The sequence below is a fragment of the Macaca fascicularis genome, chromosome 1 (assembly GCF_037993035.2).
Source record: "Macaca fascicularis isolate 582-1 chromosome 1, T2T-MFA8v1.1".
NCBI lineage: Eukaryota > Metazoa > Chordata > Mammalia > Primates > Cercopithecidae > Macaca > Macaca fascicularis.
In genome coordinates, this window is record NC_088375.1 from 64,411,146 (window position 1) to 64,433,960 (window position 22,815).

Below are 22,815 nucleotides of genomic sequence, written 5' to 3' on the forward strand. Positions count from 1 at the left end.
TGCCAAAGTCTAAAAATGAAGCAGTTTCTGCTTTTCACTGAAACTCATATGGTTATGGCATGGGTTAATAAATTCAAAGTTGTATGTTTGACATTGATACAGATTATCTGACTTAGCACATAGGAAAAAGAACCTGTTACAGAGTCTGACTCTACTCTGCCTTTGAACATGTCCCTATGCTGTTCACAGGGGGAGAGGGAAGATGACTCAGTTGCAAATGTGTCACCGTTACTGGAAAAACACTCAATGCACAGGTCTGGACAGCACTGGGTCATGGCAGAACTGTGGGTCAAACCACAATCAAGGGTAGATGTTCATTTTAGACCCAGCCCTACCACTTACTGGCTTTGTGTCTTCAGCAGAGATCAACAAGGCAGGACATGACCTTTCTTAGCCTCCACTCTCTCCAAGATCGTGCAAAACAAATTAACTTTGTGAAAGAACTTTGCACAGTGCTATATTTTACTTGTATTCACATAAGGACCATAGTTCATTACTACTATACAGATCATAATCCCTCCATCAGACTCTGGCAGGCCAAAGGCTTTAACAGGATCCTGTTTAGGCTCAATTTCTGGAAATCCCTTTCCTAGTTCCATATGCTCATGCCGGTAGAGATAGGATTAGTGAAATTAAGGAGTTTACTTATGAGTATAAAGGCCTATTCCGGGCCTGATAACAGACGGTAGGAGGCGTCACACACACATTTTCAAACCCATTCCTTTTTTCCTTTTCAAGCCTCAAATGGGCAATTTGTGGATACTGTGGATATTTTTAAGCCTTCTTAATTGGAGAAAAACCGAGAAGAGAAAGAAACAAGTAAACTGAAGTGCAACTGTCTCTTAATGGAAAAACCCAAGAACTCAAGGAATTTAGCCCAGTTCTCCCTCCTATTGTACAAGCAGAGATCCGGTCAGAGAAATGATTCCATAAACTGAGCAGGGACCAGCGCAGTGGTTCTATACCTTTCTGGCCTCAAGTGATCCCTTTGGGAATCTGACAAGAGCATGGTCCCTCTCTCAGGAAAATGATCGTACAAAATCTGTGCACCATTTCAGGGAGTTCATGGATCCTCTAAAGACCTATTAAAGACCCCTTCCATGACCTCCACGTTAAGAAGTTGGAGCTGAAGAGGGCATGTGTTGGATAAGACTCTTCACTGTAACAAAGCTGTCATCTAGAGTTACATCACAAATTTACCAGTTAATGGCAGTGTCCTAAAGTTGAGGAAGAATCACTGTCCTATAGAAACCCATGTCCTGATATGCCTGTACTGTTTCTGATTTCTATCTAGCCTAAATTCTGCTGCAATTTAGGGTCAATTCTTTCTTCTGTTGCTTTGATTGATGACAGAGAATAGCTGGGTTCTGTTTTCTATGTGACTAACCCTTTGAGATGAGAAGGAACTATTTTGGGGCTAGGAAGTTAATTAGGCAGTAGGATATTTGGTAGGAGTTTAAAAAGCGGAAGGCTCCACCTGCCAGAACTCTGAATGGGTTGGCCTGCCTGGAAAGCAGGGAAGGAATGAAATCATTGAAACCACGTGGGCAGAAAGGCAGCCACCATGGCCTCTTCTGTCCATTTAGAATACTCCCGACTTCAAAAATTAGTACAACATTTTAGCTAAGTGGAGGAAACAGAGGGAAGTCATATTTAGATTAGAATAAAAATTTATTTTTGTAAAGAATTATATTTTGTATTTGCAAAAGCTGAAAATGCTCATAAAAATTACCAGCCCAGAGCTTGGATTTCCAATGGATCCACCACGTGAGACAAAAGAGTCTGTCACTTCTTCTTGCCAGGTTTGGGGGCCTTTTCTAGACCTTGGATGTGTTTTCGAGGGAGCTGATACTCTTCTACAATCCAAAAAGCACACACTCCTCAGCGGAGCATGACCTGGCTCCGCAGCTGGCCCTCCACCAGTCCCCGTTGTCTCACAATGCCATTCCACCCAGCTCAAACTCAACTTCGGGACTGACCACTTACGCCTACACCTCAAGGCTGATGTGTATATTTCTGAAATTTTCACACTGAGAGCTACTTTCTGGGTGTATTTCAAGCGTTTAAAATTCTTTCACGAGAGAGAATGTGTCTGTTCAGTCTGTGCTCCTCTCTCTTCCTCATAACATTTCTTCTCAGTACCTCCTATGGGGTTCTTCACATAAAGGGGCTCAATTCTAGAAGTTAACTTGTCTAGAAGTAACATGCCATAGGCCATGGAATACATTTGCCTAAATGAGCACTTACTATATGCAGGCCCTGAGGATGAAAAAGGCAAGGCTTCTGGCTCATGCAGCTCAGTCTGGCAGGAGGTTCAGACATTAGAAAAAATTAGCCAAGCTGCAGACATTAACCAGAAATATAAACACAATTGGAAAGTGCTACATTAGCAATGTTTAAAATGCTAATTTAGGGACAGGTCTCGCAGGACCCCTGGGCTGGGCCAGTGAGCCTCTGAGGTCAGGTGGGCTTAGGCGTGGGAGGGCATCCTAGGCAAGGGGATAGCCCAGGTGGAAGCATATGTGGGTGAACATGCAAGGAGAATCTGGGGAACTGCAAGGAGACCAGGACCGCTGCTGCCTGCAACGTGGGTGTAGGAGCTGCCAGAGAGAGCCTGCAGGGAAGGCTGGGGTAAGGCCAGGGTCAGGCTGGGAGGGTCTTGTTTATTGAGCTTAGGAGTTAATTCTGAAGGCATTGAAGAGGCATACAAAGTTTTTTAGAAGGGAGTGATGTGATCATATTTGTTTAAGAAAGCTGACTCAGGCAGAGATGTGAAGGCTGGTTTGAAGTGAGGACAAACTGGAGGCTGGGCTACCCAGAGTTAGTATAAAGAACTTAGGCTTTAAGCCAGGCATGGTGGCTCACGCCTGTAATCCCAGCACTTTGGGAAGCTGAGGCAGGTGGATCACCTGAGGTCAAGAGTTCAAGACTGGCCTGGCCAATATGGTGAAACCCCGTATCTACTAAAAATACAAAAATTAGCTGGCTGTGGTGGCATGCACCTATAATCCCAGCTACTTGAGAGGCTGAGGCAGGGGAATCACTGGAACCCAGAAGGCAGAGGCTGCAGTGAGTGCAGTGAGCCAAGATTATGCCACTGCACTCCAGCCTGGGTGACAGAGCGAGATTCCGTCTCAAAAAAAAAAAAAAAACTTAGACTCTGGAGTCTAAAAAAGTTCCGTGCCCAGATGTATCACTCAAGAGTCAGATCATCTCAGGGCCAGGCACAGAACCTCTCTGGGCCTCAGTTTCCTCATCTGCAAAACAGGTAACAGCTCTGCGGCATCATTATGATTAAGAGAGATGCCTGCAAAAACCCCAACAATGGACCTAGCACAAAAGTTTGGGTGCTCGCCGAATGTTTTATAAAAAGGGACCAACCAGGAAGAAAACTACTCTAATGGTGGAAAAGAAAACACTGAATTTCAAAGGAGCCAAAGGATCTGATTCAAACATTGGTTCCATCTTCTTGCTAGCCACTAAAATCTAAATGGAGAGAGAAAGAGTGTGTGTGTATGTGTATTATGCAAGTTGAGTTGGCAGGAAGGTCTTTGCTGAGCTAGACCAATGCCTCCACTCTTCAGAGGGGATGCTCACCAAGCAATAGCCAGCCGAGGTGGTGGACCTGGTTTCCCTGGATTTGCACCTGAAGGCTGTCCTTGGCCCCAGGGGCAGAAGTGACGGTGGTGCTAGCCTGGCATCGCTGCTGAAGGATGGCAGCCACTGAGTATGGGTCCAGACCATAGGCCTCCAAGTTCCGGACCACGGTCACCTGGGGGGACAGTGGGGACAGAGACTGACGGTGGTGACTGCATTCCCTTCCCTCCAGAGGGTCTTCCGGAGCCTCAGCAGCCTCCTCAGCCCATGTTCTCTGATGGTTCACCTTTCCTATAACCCTAGTAATTTTTTAATCCAAATAACTTATTTTTGTGCTTCTAAATTGATTCTCTTTACCCCATCCAATATATGTGTTATATATTTAGAGGGACAGACACTCTCTGTATCACATAGAATGTCTACCTTTTTTTTTTAAGTTTTTTTATTTGGAGAATTTAAAACATAAATGAAAGCAGAATAGTATATAAACCCACATGTACCTATCACCAGTTTCAACGATTATCAATTCATGGCCAACTTCGATCCATCTATATCCCTGTCTACTCCCCACTCCTCTATTACTTTAAAGCAAAACTCCCCAGACATCAGATCATTTCATCTATAAATATTTCAGTATGTATCTCCAAAAGATAAGACTCATTTAAACATAAAAACAAAACCATCATCACATCTAAAAATAAATTAAAAAACAATAGTTCCTTAATATCAAGAATCTAGTCAACAACACATGCATTTTTCTGTTACTCAACTTCACAAATGACAAGTATGTGACTTTGAGATAAAAAAGAAAAATATTAGTGCTTTTAAAATATCACAGTTCTCCTCCTTGTTGCTTTAAAACAAATTTTCATTCATAACTACAGATGGTAAAGTGTATTACTATCAGGGGTGTGTGAGGGATGACTGCTATCAATAAAGACTATAAAAGCTCCAACTACCTTATGCTTGTCAATGGGCTCCAGACCCAGAAAATCTTAGAATCAGTAAGACGTTAGAGGACATATCTCTTCCAACTGCCCACCTGATGCATGACCCCCCAACTACATCCTCCCCCAACAAGTGCCTAATCTTTGTTTGCAGACTCTCCAGAAAAAAATTCACTATTTTATGAAGCACCAATTTCAATTTTGGACAATTCTATTTGTCATTATTAACAGAAAATTAGTGTTTAAATAAACTATATATATGAAAATTATTTAGTTCGGTGTCTGGCACATAATTAAACTCAATAAATAGTGACTATTACTAATTATTATAAAGGTTATCATTACTGGTTCTCAATTATTGAGAAACAAGTATTTATATGCCAAGTACATTCTAAGTGCTTCAGCTTCATTTGATCCTCAAAATGCCTTACCAGCGAGGTATTATCCCCAGTTTTCACAGAGTAAAACTCAGACAAAAAGAGATGAAGTAACACATTCAAGGTCAGGCAGTGAGGCAATGGCTGCATTTGAACCCAGTCCTATCCAAAGCCCATGCTCATAACTGTACACTACTACAAAGTTCTTTATTTTGAACTCAACTCTGTTTTCTTGGAATTTCCACCCAATAACCTATTTCTGTCTTTTCAAGGCATATAGAATAAGTGCACTACTTTGCCAGGGGACAGCTCTGCACATATTTGAGGAGAGATGTCACTGGTTCCCTCCAACTTTGTGTTACCAAGCTAAACACACTCAGTTCCTTCAGCAAGTGTTTTACAAGTTATTTTCATTGAGTAAGGCCTAAGAGGTGAAAGAATATGTGAGAGCTGAATGCCCATAACATATTTCTAAGAAAAAAATAAAAATAAAATCTTGTTTACTTTTGGAACCAGGCTCTAGCAAGTTTCCTAAAACAAAATCCTAGAGTGAGCGGGGTCAGCTTTACCTATTTCATACAGAGCCCAGCCCAGGCACATAAACACGTTTCATAAAAAATCTTTGATGTGTTTCAGGCCGATCTAAAACCTCCAATCACATTAGGGAGACCAGAACTTGGCAAGAACATTACATCACCATCCTTGAACTTTGTAAATTACCTTTTTATTGGAAGCTCTTTGTGCTAGGGTGATGTCAATTGGACAGATTTTCCCTTTCTTCACAATGGGCTCTTGTCCGGGAAAGGTCACTTGATAGGCAGGCTGTAATTTTTCCAAACACCTGAAGCAGAAGTTATGAGTTGCAAACTGATAAAGCCAACAGGAACCATTTCCTCATACCCCACTACCAGCAGGCAGTTAGGTGTAGGCTGAAATTGAAGGTTCACAACCTTGGTTGCATATTAGAATTATTCAAATCCCTAGGGAGCCGCAGCCAGATCAATGAAATCTGTATCTCTGACCAGGGCTACGTATTTTTTAAAGCTCCCTAAAGTACAGCCAAGGTTGACACCCACTGATTCAAACATGGGAACATCAGTGACTTGAGCCCCTGGAAACAGTCCACTGACCTGGCCTTTTGAGAATCTGCCCTGTCTGCCTTGTGGAGGCTACTACCTGTCTCAAGAATGTGCCTTACGCAGCCTGTTGCCTGCGAGTGCTGCTTCACATTTCTGACGTGTTTTATAGACCACTTTTACCACAAGGAGTTTCTACCTTTTATCTAACTAAGTTTTCTCTTGCTATCACATATATCAGGATCAATAAACTTTTTCTATAAAGGGCTAGACAGTAAGTATTTTCGGTTTTTTGGCGGTCACCTGGTCTCTTACAACTACTCAGTTCTGCCATTATAGCACAAAACCAGCGCACAGACAACACATAAATGGATATGGTTGTGTTCCAATAAAACTTTATTTACAAAAACAGGTGGCAGGCCAGATTTGACCCATGGGCTGTAGTTTGCTGACTCCTGATAATAAACTATTTTCAGTTACGTGGAAAACAAGGAATATTAAACATTTTTCCTTTAAAGACTTTAAGACACTTATCCCCAGCCTTCTTTTGCTTCTGCATCTTATTGAAGTTCTTATTTTTTATTTTTTTAAATGCCCTCACTTTAACAGAGTAAGTTCTTTTTTTGAGACAGGGTCTCATCTTGTCACCCAGGCTGGGGTGCAGTGATGGGAACATGGCTTAATGCAGCCTCCACCTCCTGGGCCCAAGCAATCCTACTGCCTTTGCCTCCCAAAGTGCTGGGACTACAGGCATGTACCACTAGGCCTGCCTGAAGTTCTTATTTTTAATTAGTGTTCCTTTTTGTTCTTCCTTTCAAGTTCTTCTATGTCATATTGGCTCAAATTGTTCCAAAGATCCCCCAAATCACAGTTCCTCAAGCCTGTGTTTATGTACACTGACTTGGTATGAATTACAGAAAGAAAATCAAAGGCTAAGATAGTGACAGTATTAAAGTTCAATGTGATCGATATTAAGGGGAGGGGATAGAAAAGTTGGAGAGGCAATGCCCGTTACCTGGTCAGAAGACTGTCCCATGGAAGCTTCATGACTGTATGCTGTTCATTTTTCTCTAAAATGCAGTCACATAGGATGGGATCCAATTTCACAAGACTAAAGGGAAAGAAGAGGCAATGAAGAAATCCTAGACTTGTCCCTTCTGACCTGAAGGCTAACTCAGGATTCATCTCTCACACGGCTTTTATAGACATTCAGGATATGAATCAATTATGGGCCCACAGTCCAAAAGGCAATGTACCTTATGGGTGGGAGGTACACATATGCTTTCCTAGGAAAAGCAGGAGGTGGAAGGGAAAGTGAGATGGGATAAATTTGAAGATCAGAAGCCTTAGCTACTAAGCATGTGAACAAAGCTTTCTAAGCTTAGCATCACAACTGGCTAGTGAGGAAGAAAGAAAGAAGTGGGGATCTTTAAAATGAAGGTGTTGGCCAGGTGCAGTGGCTCACACCTGTAATCCCAGCACTTTGGGAGGCTGAGGATGGAGGATCACCTGAGGTCAGAAGTTCAAGACCAGCCTGGCCAACATGGTAAAACCCCGTTTCTACTAAAAATACAAAAATTAGGCTGGGCACGGTGGCTCACCATACCTGTAATCCCAGCACTTTGGGAGGCCCGACGGGTGGATCACTTGAGGTCAGGAGTTCGAGACCAACCTGGCCAACATGGTGAAACCCCGTCTCTACTAAAAATACAAAAGTTAGCTGGGCGTGGTGGCACATCTCTGTAATCCCAGCTACTTGGGAGGCTGAGGCAGAAGAATCGCTTGAACCTGGGAGGCAGAGGTTGCAGTGAGCAGAGATTGTACCATTGCACTCCAGCCTGGGCAACAAGAGCAAAACTCCATCTCAAAAATAAAAATAAAACATAAAATAAAATGAAGGTATTAGATTAAGCTGGTATGTCTCAACTTTTTATCATGATGATTTTTTTAAAAGTGAAAAAAAAAAATTTTTTTTGAGATGTGGTTTCACTACATCACCCAGGCTACAGTGTAGTGGCAAGATCATTGCTGACTGCAGCCTCAACCTCTTGGGCTCAAGCAATCCTCCCACCTCAACCTCCCAAGTGGCTGAGACTACAGGCATGCCCTACCAGGCCCGGCTAATTTTTGTATTTTTTGTAGAGACAGAGTTTCATCATGCTGCTCAGGTGGGTCTCAAACCCCTGGCCTCACGTGATCCTCCTGCCTTGACCTACAAAAATGTTGGGATTACAGATACGAGCCACAGTGCCTGGCCATTAAAGTAAAAAACAATCAATGGAACTCTCTTCATCTGGTAGTTTACCATCTGTATCCCCTTTTAAGAAAATAATACCATAATGGGTACAAACATACAGTTAGACAGAAGAAATAAGTTTAATCTTTGAGAGCAGAGTAAGGTGACTGTAGTTAACAATGTATTGTGTATGTCAAAATAGCTAGAAGAGAGGACTTAAAATGTTCTCAGCACATAGAAATGGTAAATACTCGAGGTGATGATACCCCAAATACCCTGTCTTGATTATTATACATTCTGTGCATGTAACAAAATACCACATGCACCCCATAAATATGTACAAATATCAATAAAAATAAATACCAAATGCTATGACTTCAGTAAATTCTTTGTAAGCTTACATTTTATTCCTCACAATAGCCAATTAAAGATGATTCATGGGTATTTGTGAGAGAATATTTACCTAGTCTGTAGTCAATGTTGATAGCATACATGGATCTGAACACCCCAGACAATAACTCTGAGTGTCCACAGCCCATGGTTTGGAAACCACTGGTGTTAATTACCTCCAAGACGCTATGGTTTTCTATTCTCCCTCCCCAAATGTGTCTATGTCTGCTAAAGACAAAAACCCAATAAGACAGATCTAGTGCTTCTCATGCACTCACTTTTTGTTGTCTGCATCAACCAAGTCATTTTTCTTGGCGTAGTTAATGATGATCGTTCGGACCTCACTGCCCTCCAGAAAGCTCCCCTTCCTAGGTGAGGAGAAGTGACCCACGGGTTAGTTCATGCTGTGCCATGAGACAAAATGTAGATGCCCAGACTCACTCCCTGCCGAGCAGGGGACTTTCCTTAGCTTTCGGCCTCTAGTTTCTTCCCTTTTCCTGACTGAAGTGAGCATGACCATGTGAAGAATAATTACAGGCAGAAAAGGTTAAGACCTACTCGTTCATTTAGTCCAGAGGAACTTGCCCAGGGAAGGAGGCTGGAAGCTGGATTTTGGAGAAGGGAACAGGGGCAGAGCAGGTTTTGCCAGTTGCAAAAGAGCACTACTCAGGTTGAGAGGAACTGTAGGCCAGAACACCAAGCAGGCAGAGAAGGGCTGCTCTCCAAAAACTCACTTGTGGCCAGACTCCTGGAAGAGCAGGGTCATGCTGGCTGGGACACAGTAGAGGGGTTTTATATCTGGAGGGTGATAGGGCTGTTCCCTGCTACCCTCCTGGATAGTCTGGGAGGTCGGGGAGGGCTCGGGTATGACGAAAGATGTAATCCTAAAACCCAGCAGAAGGAAAGAAAAAACACATTTTATACTAGCATCTCAGCAATCCCCAGTCCGTGGCCCAGGTGCCCTGGGGCCAGCTGGGCTACAGTGACAGGCCCCCTGCACTCACCTTGGGTGTTTCCAGTCCACAGCCACAATGCTCTCCACCCCTTTGCTCAGCTCCTTCACCTGTATAATCTGCTCCTGCTGCATTTGCTGCAGGAACTTAGAGAGCTAAGGGAGAGAGGGCCAGTGGTAGGGGACTTCATTGATTCCACACACATACTGAGCACCCAGGATGTGCCAGAGTGAGCTAGGCAGGGACTGTGCAGGGATATGAGACAGCCCCTGCCTTCATCAACCAGGAACTGGAAGGCCCCCAACCTGAGGGTCAGGGAGCAAGAAGCTGCTAGAGACTAATTAGTGAGGCCGTTCAGAACTCTAATCAGATATAAAGGGATCAAAGGGGAAAGGAGAGTGGGTGCCACCAACTGCTTCAGCCCAGAGAGAGTTTCTTTCTTCCCCCTTATACTTAAGAGTCAAAAAGTTTAATTCTAGCCTGAGCCCGGTACACAGGACTTCCCCAGTGTCCATCTGGCTTATGTCATATGTGCCCCTACACAACTCTCTGCATGGGATCTGCAAAGAAGATCCTTGCTTACCTTTTTGTAGCTTGACTTCTTTATGTCCAGTTGTCGTCCTTCGGGGCTGATGGCAGATGGAAAAGGCAAGTTAAGCTAACGAGCAGTCATGCTGGGACCTGCCTGACACTGAGAGGAGGGCCTTTTTCCTCAGCCTTCCTGCCCCACCTTCAGAGAGAGGCCACTGTGCCAGAACTGTCTGCCCAGGGGTGACATCAGAGAGGGGCACAGACTATGGGACATTCTAAATCAATGCTGTTCAACAGAACTTTTCACAGATGTGGAATGTTCTCTGTGTTATCTAACAGGGCAGCCATTAGCCACATGTGGGTAGTAAGCACTTGAAGTGTGACTGTGACCAAGGGAACTGAATTTTAAATTTTATTTACTTTAAATTAATTTAAGCTGAAAATAGTGACATGTGGCCAGTGGCTACTGCATTGGATACAACCTTAGATTCCTCCCACACCAGACAACCTTCTGTGGCCTCCAAAGTTGCAACAGCAAACTCACACCGTGGGCAGCCAGGCCTGGAGTGGGGCCCAGCAAGCCATGGCCTGGGGTCAGGTCTGGCCAACTAATTATCTACTGTCTATGGTCACATTAGTGCTACAATGGCAGCATCAAGTAGTTGCAACAGAGATGGTATGATCTGCAAAACTGAAAATACTCATATTTACTATCTGGCCCTTTACAGAAAAACGTGCTGACCCCTACACTACAGCAATTAGTTTTGGAGGGGACTTTCCTGATAAAAGCTATGATCTTTTCCTCTCTCCAGAACTTACATCTTCTCTCAAAACATGACATGTAGTAGCAGTGGATTCTCGAGGAGTCCTTCTAGAATCCACCCCAGGATCTTATCCTACAGAGAAGGGGCCCCCTTTACCCTGTATCTGCAACCCAAGAAAGTCAGGACAGATTACCAAGTATCCCTCCACACACCCCAGACACTACACTTATACAGGATAGCTTAAAGATGCCCAAATATAAATGGGAAGACATTACATTAAGAATCACCTTTTAAAAAAATCACAGCCAGATTCTCAAAAAGAAATAAATTCAGGCCGGCAACAGTGGCTCACGCCTGTAATCCCAGCACTTTGGGAGGCTGAGGCAGGCAGATCACTTGAGGTTAGGAGTTCAAGACCAGCCTGGGCAACATGGTGATACCCCATCAATACTAAAAATACAAAAATTAGCTGGGTATGGTGGCATGTGGCTGTAATCCCAGCTACTCAGGAAGGCTGAGGCAGGAGAATCTCTTGAACTTGGGAGGCAGGGGTTGCAGTGAGCTGAGATTACGCCACTGCATTCCAGCCCGGGTGACAGAGTGAAACTGTGTCTCAAAACAAAAAATAAATAAATAAATAAATTCAATCTCAGGGTAAAAATCAATAAGCAAACCTCCTGACATGATAGTATTTACTGAATGCTTATTATATTTCAGGTTATGTAATCTTTACAGCAATCCCATGATTATTAGAAATTAGGACCCAGAGAAGCCCACTAACAAGCTAAAATGCACCTCGCTCGAACACCCTGGAGACCTAGCAGTTGAGCCCGGATGGCTCTGTCTTCAAAATCCAGGTTCTATCCACATGCAATACTACCTCTCCTGGTGACTTGTGTTTTGGATGGGGTGGGCCGGGACGGGGTGTTCACACCAATTCTTCTTCCTAATAAAACCTAATGTGGCCCCCCCACATACTTTTCAGAAGTGTGAGGAGGCTGAATGTTCCAGAAGAAGCTTGCTGACAAAGAGGCTGCCCTGGGACACTTCCTGCACAGGACACGCTGCCCGATTTGTGAGGTTGCCCAGAAACCCCATGGCAGAGGCAGTGTTTACAGAATCTCAGGAATTTTAACTTTCCAGTCCTTAATATCCTTTCATTGGCTAAAATTTAAGATTTTGTTTTAACAGCCCAGCAAGCTAAGAATTAACTTTTTAGAACCCAGGAACTAATATATTTGTCAGATAAGCCTTCCCCTCCACTCTTTCCACAGCATGTCCCTCAACCAGTCCCTGCATCGGCCCCATTCTGTCCTACTACCAAGGAGCACACGTGAGATCCCGGCCCCGGCCTCCAGCCCACATCAGTGCCTTCCATACCAGCAGGAGAACATGTGGCTGCCAAGGAAAGTGCTGGTGAGTAAAGGGAGGTCAGCCTTTTTGACTCGGCACTTCAAGGCATGCAAGAAGCATTGCTGTAACAGCTCATCCATTTGCTCTGCAGGGAAAAGACAAGAGCCACATCCTTCCTGAGGGATACAGAACACCTGGTACAAGAAAACAACCCCCAGCTTCATCCCTACTTTGCCCCCTTGGCTCTGAAAGGAACCTATTCCCAGGTACCAAAGCTCCCAGCCTCTCTTGAGCACTGAGCCTTTCAAGAGGGTTGACCCCAGAGAAGGAGTCAAGCCACAAAGTCCCACCAAGCTAGGAGTGTTCACCCAGAGAAGCTGAGCCAGAGGAAACCTTGGAGGGCTTTGTAGCTGAAAACAGGCAAATGCCAGGGCAGATTAGCACCCAGGAAGACATGACTTACGTGGAAAGGACTCAAAAACAAGATGTGAAAGGGCTGCTGTGCCACCCTCACAGAAAATAAGGACCTTCCCCTCCTCCCCTGGGAGCTTAACGGCCATTCTAGTCAGCAGTGGAGTGGAGCTCGTCAGGCTCCTAAATTGAGAGGTGGGGACATGGGCTCTTCTCCTCCTAGAGTTATACCTTGAAGCGTTTTGCTATCTGTGGAGTCTTGGTTCAGGCCCCCTGTGCTGGTGTCTTCTGGGGCTTCTGAGAGAGACTTCTCTTCACATGCCTGGTGAGCCTCCCCATTCTCCTCTTCCCCCTCCAGGATCATGTGCCTCATGTCTCCCTGCAGGGTGGAGTCCACCTGGACAGATCCCTTCTCTTCACTGAGATCTGCTGAATCCAGGGCCAGTGGAGCAATGGAAGGTGGAGAGGACTTGTTTCCAGATCGCCTGGAAAAATCTCATGTCAGAAACATCAAGCAGCAGCCCCAATACTCTCCAACCCTGCTGAGAAGAGTCAGCAGTGAGGTCAGAGACAGCAGACAGCCAATAGGCAGAAGTGGCCAGGAGGGGGCAGAGAGCCTGTGCCTTCATCTCAAGCATACTTTTAATTCCGGGCCCCCAAAAGTTCCATGCCTCAGTTTCCTCATCTCTGAAATGGGGAGAATAAATCTTGTCTCCTCCCTATCCCAAAAGAATAATACTATTAATAGACATCCCAAGACTGAGAGAGATTAAAGGAGTTTAAGATAAACTCCCAAAAATGTTCCCTTCATCTGAGTTAATAATAAAACCAATTTGAATTAAATATGAACATTAAGATCACAAATGCATCTGTAATATCTATTTGGTGAAATGCAAACCCAGGGTTCAGCATATGTAATGAAACACAAACACCTGGACCTGCAAAATCAGTGGCTTCTGTGTTACATCAAATGCAGTCTAACGTGGAAAGCAGAGATTGCCATGGTTTTATGCCACTAAGCCTTAGGAAGACAGGAAAAAAGGAGATGCCACATAGCAAAGCACACAGAGCAGTAAAAAGCTTTATCTTAGCCAACATCATGCAAATCAAACTAAGTTTTAACTAATAGCTATGGCAAGGCTTCTCAGTATTATTCACAGTAAAGCCAAAGGGTATGTTTAGGCTATTCTGATCAGCTAAATACCATAAATATTTTTTTCAAGGTGCAAGGAGAGAACCAAAGCAGCTGCTGCTAAAATAACTTAGACAACCTGACCTTGATTGCTGTTGCCCAGACTGCTAGTTAAACAACAGGTGCTAGGAGAACATCAGTCATCAGCCCTCAAATATCTAAAAACAGGCTAAAACGAGGTTGTACCTCCAGCAAAGGAGGGCTCAGACAGTACTTGTAAAATTAATAACTCTGGCTGGGAGTGGTGGCTCACGCCTGTAATCTCAGCACTTTGGGAGGCCTAGGTAGGCGGATCACGTGAGGTTAGGAGTTCGAGACTAGCCTGGCCAACATGGTGAAACCCTGTCTCTGCTAAAAACAAAAAAATTAGCTGGCTGTTGTGGGCACATGCCTGTAATCCCAGCTACTCGGGAGGCTGAGGTAGAAGAATCACTTGAATCGAGAAGCGGAGGTTGGAGTGAGCTGAGATTGCGCCATTGCACTCTAGCCTGGGCAGCAGACCAAGACTCCATCTCAAAAAAAAAAAAAGGCTAGGTGCAGTGGCTCACGCCTGTAATCCCAGCACTTTGGGAGGCCAAGGCGGGTGGATCATGAGGTCAGGAGATGGACACCATCCTGGCTAACACGGTGAAACCCCATCTCTACTAAAAATACAAAAAATTGGCCGGGCGTGGTAGCAGGCGGCTGCGGTCCCAGCTACTCGGGAGGCTGAGGCAGGAGAATGGCATGAACCTGGGAGGCGGAGCTTGCAGTGGGCTGAGATCAAGCCACTGCACTCCAGCCTGGGCAGCAGAGCAAGACTCCATCTCAAAATAAAAAAAAAAATTAGTAATTCCAAGACTGGGCTAGAAAATATAAGAATGAATTTGTATCAACAGGCCACAATACTTCGCTAAATGTGTTTTTTGAGAAAATCACTGCTTACTGTTTTGCTAAAATGAAAATAAAATAACCAGAAAATGAACAGGTACGGGTCTCAAGAATGCAACCTTTACAGTCAGAATGCGTTACTTCCATGAGGAGGAGTAGTCTGGAATGTGAAATCTGAATAACATAAAAGTAATCAGGTTATAATCCTGGTATCTAAAGGTCTACCCTGCCATGATTTGGATTCAGAAGCACTCATCATGGGGCCACATGATGCCTAAAATGTGCATGGCAGCTAGGGCCAGATTGACCAGGGCTATAAAAAAGTGAGTATCACTGTATTGAGAGGAGAGCAGATGATCCCTAAGGCCTTCTTTTGGGTCTAAGATTTATAATTCACTTAGAAAATAAAGTTCTCTCTCATTACTTGTCCAAGCAGGGGAAAAAATATTTTCTTTATATTTGGCAAGGAAATGAAAGTCTGGGGTTAGCAACTTGCTTAAAGACATGGCTAGGACCAACACTCTCACTCCTGAATCTCAGGCCCCATCCTCTACCCAGCTGCCCCGGTTCTCCGTAAAACAAAAGAAACTCTGTACCCACCACAAGTGGTCTTGGTAAGTATGGAGCACAGAGAAGCCCCTTCCCTTCAGGCCTGAAGTGAGCATCTCAGCTGTGGACATGGCTGCGACTCCAATGGCGACAGGGGCTCTAAGAAGAAGGAAGCCAGAGACCAGGGTCAGGGAAAGCCTATGGGAAGGGCACATGTTAGGATCATCTTCTGACACATGTGGTAAAAATACCAACCTTACCAATTTGAAGGTCTTGTATCATAGAACCAAACTCAGTCCACTCTCAGTTTTCTTTAGATTACCTATAAATATTACTTTCAAAAATCCCTTGACCAAACATTAAACTTCTGTATTAGGAACTCCTCTGTTGACTTTATCACTGCCTTTGTTTTATTCCTGCTGTGAATTAAATCCAGGTAGGTCTTGGAAGGATATTTAATGTTCCCTTTCATTAATTTCAAAAATATAAATTATCTCCTCTACCTTAAAGAAGTCATAGCCATCCCACAAGGAAGTTTAAAGGGGAGGCAATTCATATATGATAAATTAGGCTGAGGGATGCCATAGGGAAGAGGGAAGAGACACACAGTGGTGCCAACTAGAGAAGTTCCTTCTGAGTTGACTTTATAAGAGGGATTGCTCAGTGTAACTACGTATCTAAGAACTGGATGTTTCCAGGATATCAAAAACAACCACATATATAGTAACTACAGAAACTTCCAAAGCCCAGATGACAAATCTGTTAGCCCAGTGTTACTCAAGCATTGATCAATCAGATATTGCCTGTAAGGATGGGTGACTAGCTGGATAATAGTGGGGGAATAATACATAAGCCTGGCAAGGTAGCCAGGGTCCAAGTGAGAGTTCCCAACACTTGAACTTACTTTATACCTGGCAGCTCTGCTAACTGTACCAATAGGTCAGTTCCTGCCACAAAATCTGAATCTGGCTTCTTTCCCAGTTCTTAAAAGGTTTTTCTCATCTACCCCTGAAAGGTCAATGGCTTAAGAACTCCAGTCTTGAACATGACTTGTATTTTTAACAACCCCTCATATCATTACCCCCACCACAAACCATCCACAGCTCCACCCCCGTATATACTCTAAAGGCTAAAGTGAACAGGCCAAATATTCATTTACATAGTTTCCTCCTATCTCAGATAGAATATGGGGGGAAAAAAATGGTAACATCATCATTCTTTTCAACTGTAATTTCTGCTACAGGTAAACAAAAGTTTTTAGGTGCTTGGTTCCAAAGCATTTAAGGAAAATAGAAGAATATGAGTAGCAGAAATAAGAACTTTGAACACTGACCCCTATCATGCCTACCATCGCTCTTTCTGTCTCTCTCAAAGAGAGACTCTATCAAAATAACGAGTTCACCTTGGCCATCTCCATAAAAAAAAAAAATAGTAAGATGTAATTTTTCACTCACTAGGATAACACAAATGAAGATGACTCATCATATCCAGTATTGGTGAAAGTATAGGGAAATAGGCTCCATATATGCTGCAGGTAGGTGTAAAAACTGATACAGCTTGTTTGTAGGAAAACAGAAAATACACATGATCTTCAACCTAACAATTCTGCATTTTAGTATCTACTCTGGAAAAATACTGGCAACAGTGTCCCTAGAGGCATCAATAAGATAACGTTTGTAATAGAGATAAATTGGAGGCAACCTCAACGTCCACCAGGAGGGGGCCTGTTCCATCATCACACAACAGGTAAAAAGATTTGGCAGATCTGTGTGTTCTTATTTAACACACAGTTAAATTTAAATGTGTATTAAGTTAGTATTTAAATGTCCACATTTAAATACTAAGATGTAACAGTTTAAAAATGAAAATTAAAAAAAGAAAATGTCCACACAATATTAAGTGAAAACATAACACATACACAGTATAATTTTGTTTGAATTTTAAACACACACACCCTAAGCCAGGTATTTTTATACGCACATGTATATATGTGTAGAACAACAACAAGAAGGACACACATCAAAATGATAATGGTTATTTCCAGGAGAAAAAGATTGTGGGGTAAGGGGGGCTTTTAATTTTTCAGAGTTGTTCATACAATTACTTCTTATTTTTAAAAAGAAGCAGTGGAGGCTAGACGCAGTGGCTCATGCCTGTGATCCCAACTCTTTGGGAGGCCAAGTCAGGAGTATCACTTGAAGCCAACAGTCTGAGACCAGCCTGAGCAACAGAGTGAGATCCTGTCTGTATATAAACTGTATCTCAATAAAGCTATCAAAAATAATTAAAAGATGAGGATAATGATATGGATATAGGGAAAAAGCATGAGGGTGATGAAAGACAACGAAAAAACAAAAAAGGTCACAAACAGACGGAGACTAAGAAGACACGACGACTAAATGCAAATTGGTATTTTACATTGGATATGTGAAGAGAAAGAACACACCAGTGAAAAAACTGAGAAAATATGAATAAAGTCTGTAGTTTAGTTAGCAGTACTTTGCCAATGTTAATTCCTTGGTGGTAATAATCTATGTTGTGGTTATGTAAGAGGCTACCATTAGAGGAAGCTGGGTAATGAGCATGTCAGAACTCTACTATCTTTGCAACTCTTCTGTAAATCTAAAAAAATAAAATAAAATAAAATAAAAATGCTAAGTTGAAAGAAAACAGAGCAGCAACAGCAAACAGCAAATATACTCTGCCGAGATGCATGGACTCCCCATAGGTTTGCTGCCATTCCCCTGCTGGCCCACTCTGCTTCTTCCAAAACCGATTTTTGCTTTCACTCTTTTGTTCATATGCTTTATAAGCTGTTATTCCCCTCCAACTTCTCTTTTACACAAGTATTTCCCCCAAAGGCACAGTTGCCTGGCACAGTACCTGTTCCCCACCAAGGAAATGGCACAGAGGTCGCCCTTCTGTACCTGAGGCAGACCAGCAGGGGGCATCACTAGTCCAGGCAGCATCAAATCTGCAACGAACAAAACAAAAACATCACAACCTGCATTCGGCCTCCATCTAACTCTGTGTTTTACTTCATTTCCTGACTCACTCAATGAAAAAATAGTTATTAGGTATCAACTATGTTATTCATAATAAAAATGAAAAATAGCAACTTCAGTATCAGACCTTCTCCCCTCAGGGGGTTAAAGGTCAGAGTTTGAGTGTCCTGGCTGGGTGCAGTGCCTTATGCCTGTAGCTTATGCCTTTGATGACCCCTTCGCCCATCCAATAGCAGGATATTTATTTTTATTCAAATGGTGGTTTCTAAGTCAGAAGTGGGAACCTTCACTTCCTCTCCAGACTCAGCTCCTAACATTCTCCTGACATAAAAGAGGTACTTTTAGCCAGGTGCAGTGGCTCACACCTGTAATCCCAGCACTCTGGGAGGCCAAGGTGGGGGCAGATCACTTGAGGTCAGGAGTTCGAGACCAGCCTGGCCAACATGGTGAAACCCTGTCGCTACTAAAAATGCAAAAATTAGCCAGGCGTGGTGGCGCACTCCTGTAATCCCAGTTACTCAGGAGGCTGAGGCAGGAGAATCCCTTGAACCTGGGAGGCAGAGGTTGTAGTGAGCCGAGATCATGCCACTGCACTCCAGCCTAAGATTCCATCTCAAAAAAAAAAAAAAAAAGTTTGAGTAGCCTATAACATGATCTGTCTTGTCCTAATTTCCTAAATTCAGCTTATTGATTTATGGTATAGCACATGGTGGCTAACAAAGTACTTTCACAACACTTATTTAAGCCTTACAACAGGGCCAGAGAGGCCCAGAGATCTTGTGGAACCAGCCAAGTGAGAAACATAAAACGAATAGGAGAAAAAATTCCATTTTTCAACCACACAAACACAAGAAATGGGTAAGTTTATTACACCAGTTGGCTTTTGCTAAGTGGGTTTCAGCCAATAGCCAGAATATAGGAAAATCCTATTACCTGCTCCCCCTACCAGTTTCTCGAGTACCAGAGGCCATGTTGTAAAGGTTGGCAGAAGATCAGGATAGGACCACAGCGTGTACACTGTACAAAAAGACATCCAGAAAACACTATTACCAAAAAGCCAATCTTTTCGAGAAATGGAAAAACCTAACACTATGGTCGCTTTAACTAGAATACAGGAAAGAAACTCAACTCAAAGCTAAAGAGAAGGTTGTAAGGGGATGCCCAGAGAGGTTTCATTTTTGAGGAAGGAAAAAACCTAAGGAACTGAGTGTCACTTGAAATTTGGAGGCACCTGGATTGCAGCAGCAGAAAATGGCCACAGTGGACAAAAAAGTGAGGGCAGAGAACCAATGAAGCTTTTATTTATGGCTTCAGAAGCAAGTAGCCTAAGAACAGGAAGCCAGCTGTATAAAATTTGGAAACTATCCCATGTTTACCATTTTTATCCCCTCTGTTTCCATAGTGATTAGCAGTAAAAACCCCTAGGTCAAAAAGCATTGTGGTTGTCTTCAGGTACAGCAAGGACGTAAGATCAGGGGCACGAGTGGCCTACGGATATTGCATTGCACTGTTACAGCCAACCCTGGAGGATGAAAAGCCCCAAGTTACAAAGTAGGTGTCAGCAGCTATGGAAAAGAGAAAAGGAGACTGAGTCCCTGAGATTTGTGACAGAGAAGGCAAAGATTCCTAGAGAGCCACTCAAAGCCTAAAAAATCCCTGTGAGACATATGGTTAAAGAACATCATGAAAACAGCTGGATACGTAGCTTATCAATCCAGCTTCATTCCTATTACAGTATCTCTTTTCAGTATTTTAGGAAAATCCTGCTACAGACAGTCTTAAGAAACATTTTTTAGGCTGGGCACCCTGCTCATGCCTGTAATCCCAACATTTTGGGAGACTGAGGCAGGAAAATCACTTGAGCTCAAGAGTTCAAGACCAGCCCGAGCAACACAGTGAGACCCTGTCTCCACCAAAAATGTTCAAAGTAGCCAGACATGGTGGCATATGCCTGTAGTCCCAGCTACACAGGAGGCTGAGACGGGAGGATCCCTTGAGCACAGGAGGTTGAGGTTACAGTTAGCTACGATCACACCACTGCCCTTCAGCCTGGGTGACAGAGTAAGATCTTGTCTCTAAAAAATATATATATTTTTGGCCAGGTGCGGTGGCTCACGCCTGTAATCCCAACACTTTGGGAGGCCAAGGCAGGTGGATCACAAGGTCAGGAGATCAAGACCATCCTGGCTAACACAGTGAAACCCTGTCTCTACTAAAAAAATACAAAAAAAATTAGCCGGGCGTGGTGACAGGCGCCTGTAGTCCCACCTATTCGGGAAGCTGAGGCAGGAGAATGGTGTGAACCCAGGAGGCAGAGCTTGCAGTGAGCCGAGATCACGCCACTGCACTCCAGCCTGGGCGACAGAGCAAGACTCCGCCTCATGGAGACATGCCCTGAAACTCCATGCTTTTCAAGACCTCTGCTCTATCCCTAGTCAACCCACTGTAAACTTCTCAGCCACTGTTCCTTCATCTCAGAACTTCCCTTTGCAACCACCCTTACTTACTATGTTAGCCCTTTTTTAACCCCTCCTATAGTGGTTTTGCATAAGAGAAAACCTTTTACGTCCTAGAATTGGAAGATTCAATTCTAGGAACACTAAGTCCACAAAGATCCTTGGGGATGGTATTGGGAGATTCTGTGCTTGCTTATTTTATGCAAGACAGGTTAATGGAAGAAACAGAGAGAAGCAGATGTTAGGCAAGAACTACCTAATGGTAATGGCTATCTTCATCCTGTTGTCATACCTGTTGGATACAGATTTTTCTCCAGTTCAAAGAGGATGGGGTTACCACCACTCACGTACACAGTCACTGCATCCCCTTTGTAAGCATACAACTTCACAATGTTGAGTTCCTCCTTTCCAGGTACTAACTCAGAGACTTGATCAGTTCCAAGGGTGGGGAAAGCAGTTGTCACATCAGCTCGAAGCTTTCTCCTGTAGAAAGCACACCAGCACTGTGAATGCTGCCTGTACAGACTTTTAATAAATATCAAGAACTCAAAAGTGCTCACTATAAAATCACAAGGGCAAAAGAAAGATTGCCTGGTTTATGATGTCCTAGTCTCATACACTCTTCCGAAACATCCTAAATTCTTTTTCATCCATTGTCATCTATTTTCACTCATTCCTGGGGTATGCCTTTCCATTTTATGGGTGGGGAAACAGGCCCAGTGCACAATCCAAGTTAGCCTGACACAGGAAACAGCCCTGTCTTCCTGACTTCATGCCTAGCCCTTGGGCCCACTTCTTTCTCATATGTGCTTCGCAAATCTGTCAGTTTATGATTAAATAACTATGCCATGAGACCTACAGACAACTATAAAGCATTGGTTACAAAATTTCAAACACAGTCTCCATTTGTGACCCTGTCTGAACAGATACATTTCTTACCACATGTGCCTTATTCCCTCCCACCTCAGTTTCCAGCTGTCTCTCCTGCCAGAAGTAATCACTAGTCATTTTTTTCTCTTATACTTTTAATTCTTGGTATCCCATCCGATCTCTTCCAAGGGGTATTAATCTCTTTGGAGGGCAAGAATCCCGTATTCCTTCATTTCTGCATTCTCCACAACCCCTTAAATAGTGACTGCACACAGTAAACGCTGTCTTAACTACGTTTTATTTTAAACTCACTAGACTATCCAAAAGACAGCCAGGTCCCCCTCCATCCTCACTTCAAAATGTGTCCAACCCACCCTTGCCTCCTGGGGTCCCTTCCCTGGCATACCCCTCGGCCTCCACCCGAGGATGTCGGCCGAGAATAGCGAGGGCTATGGGCCAGCCGGGCCCAAGAGATGTCTGGTTGTTCTGGTGGCAGAGCAGGCCCCTTTCCTCCCTCACCTGTCCGACCCCTTGATGGCCGTGTTGGACTTGACCCGAAAGGCCTTGGCAAACATGTCTGCTGGGGTGGCCTGGGGAAGAGAGCACAGAAGTCAGGGAATGTCAAGAAAGCGAGGGCGCAGCGGCTGCCAGGCCCACAGCTCTAAGGGTATCCATGCTGGGGCCCGGCCGCGAAAAAGGCCCGGCTGGAAACCAGGGCCGCGCAGCTTCGTGGCCGTTGCCGCTGGGGAGGCCGCGGCCGCCCCCAGTGGCGATGCCTGGAACTAAAGCAGGGCAGGGAGGGGCAGGGCCCAGGGAACGCCCCTCCCCTGCCCACCGTCCCATCCCCTCGCGGGCCTGGCTCTGCGTCTGCGCGAGCAGCTCCGGTTTGGCACTCAGCAGCGACTCGGTCACGCCAACAGCGGTTCTGTTTGTTTTCTTCCACTCCATTAACCTTAGGAACTGCTTTGCGTAGAAGCTCTCTGCAAGCTCCCGTTCCACTCGGTTCGGTTCAATTCAATTCCGCAAAAATAATTGAACTCAAAAACACGAGTTCAGGCTTCGGCCGGGCACCGTGGCTCAAGCCTGTTATCCCAGACTTTGGGACCGAGGCGGGCGAATCGCTTGAGCCCCGAAGTTCGAGACCAGCCTGGGCAACATGGTGAAACCTCGTCTCTATAAATAATACAAAAAGAAAAAAGAAAAATAATTGGGAGGCCGAGGCGGGCGGATCACCGGAG

General features: G+C 44.2%; 1 protein-coding gene across 4 annotated transcripts; it reads right to left on the reverse strand.

The window, feature by feature from the left end:
• Positions 1-1,652: 1,652 nt before the first annotated feature.
• Positions 1,653-22,279, reverse strand: EIF2D (eukaryotic translation initiation factor 2D). Of its 4 annotated transcripts, XM_005540640.4 has the most exons (15): positions 22,097-22,279; positions 21,000-21,190; positions 19,185-19,268; positions 18,130-18,220; positions 15,298-15,405; positions 12,867-13,120; positions 12,252-12,369; positions 10,160-10,205; positions 9,628-9,731; positions 9,358-9,507; positions 8,902-8,991; positions 7,013-7,108; positions 5,642-5,762; positions 3,598-3,772; positions 1,653-1,856 (listed from the first exon to the last, which is right to left on the reverse strand). In XM_005540640.4, exons 1-15 carry the CDS (start codon positions 22,150-22,152, stop codon positions 1,786-1,788), a joined length of 1,755 nt encoding a protein of 584 aa, XP_005540697.1. In that variant the 5' UTR covers positions 22,153-22,279; the 3' UTR covers positions 1,653-1,785. The 4 variants fall into 4 exon arrangements, 3 of the variants coding, with proteins under 3 accessions (XP_005540697.1, XP_005540698.1, XP_045252005.1); XM_005540641.4 differs by lacking the exon at positions 9,358-9,507; XR_012432361.1 differs by lacking the exons at positions 9,358-9,507; positions 9,628-9,731.
• Positions 22,280-22,815: the final 536 nt, after the last annotated feature.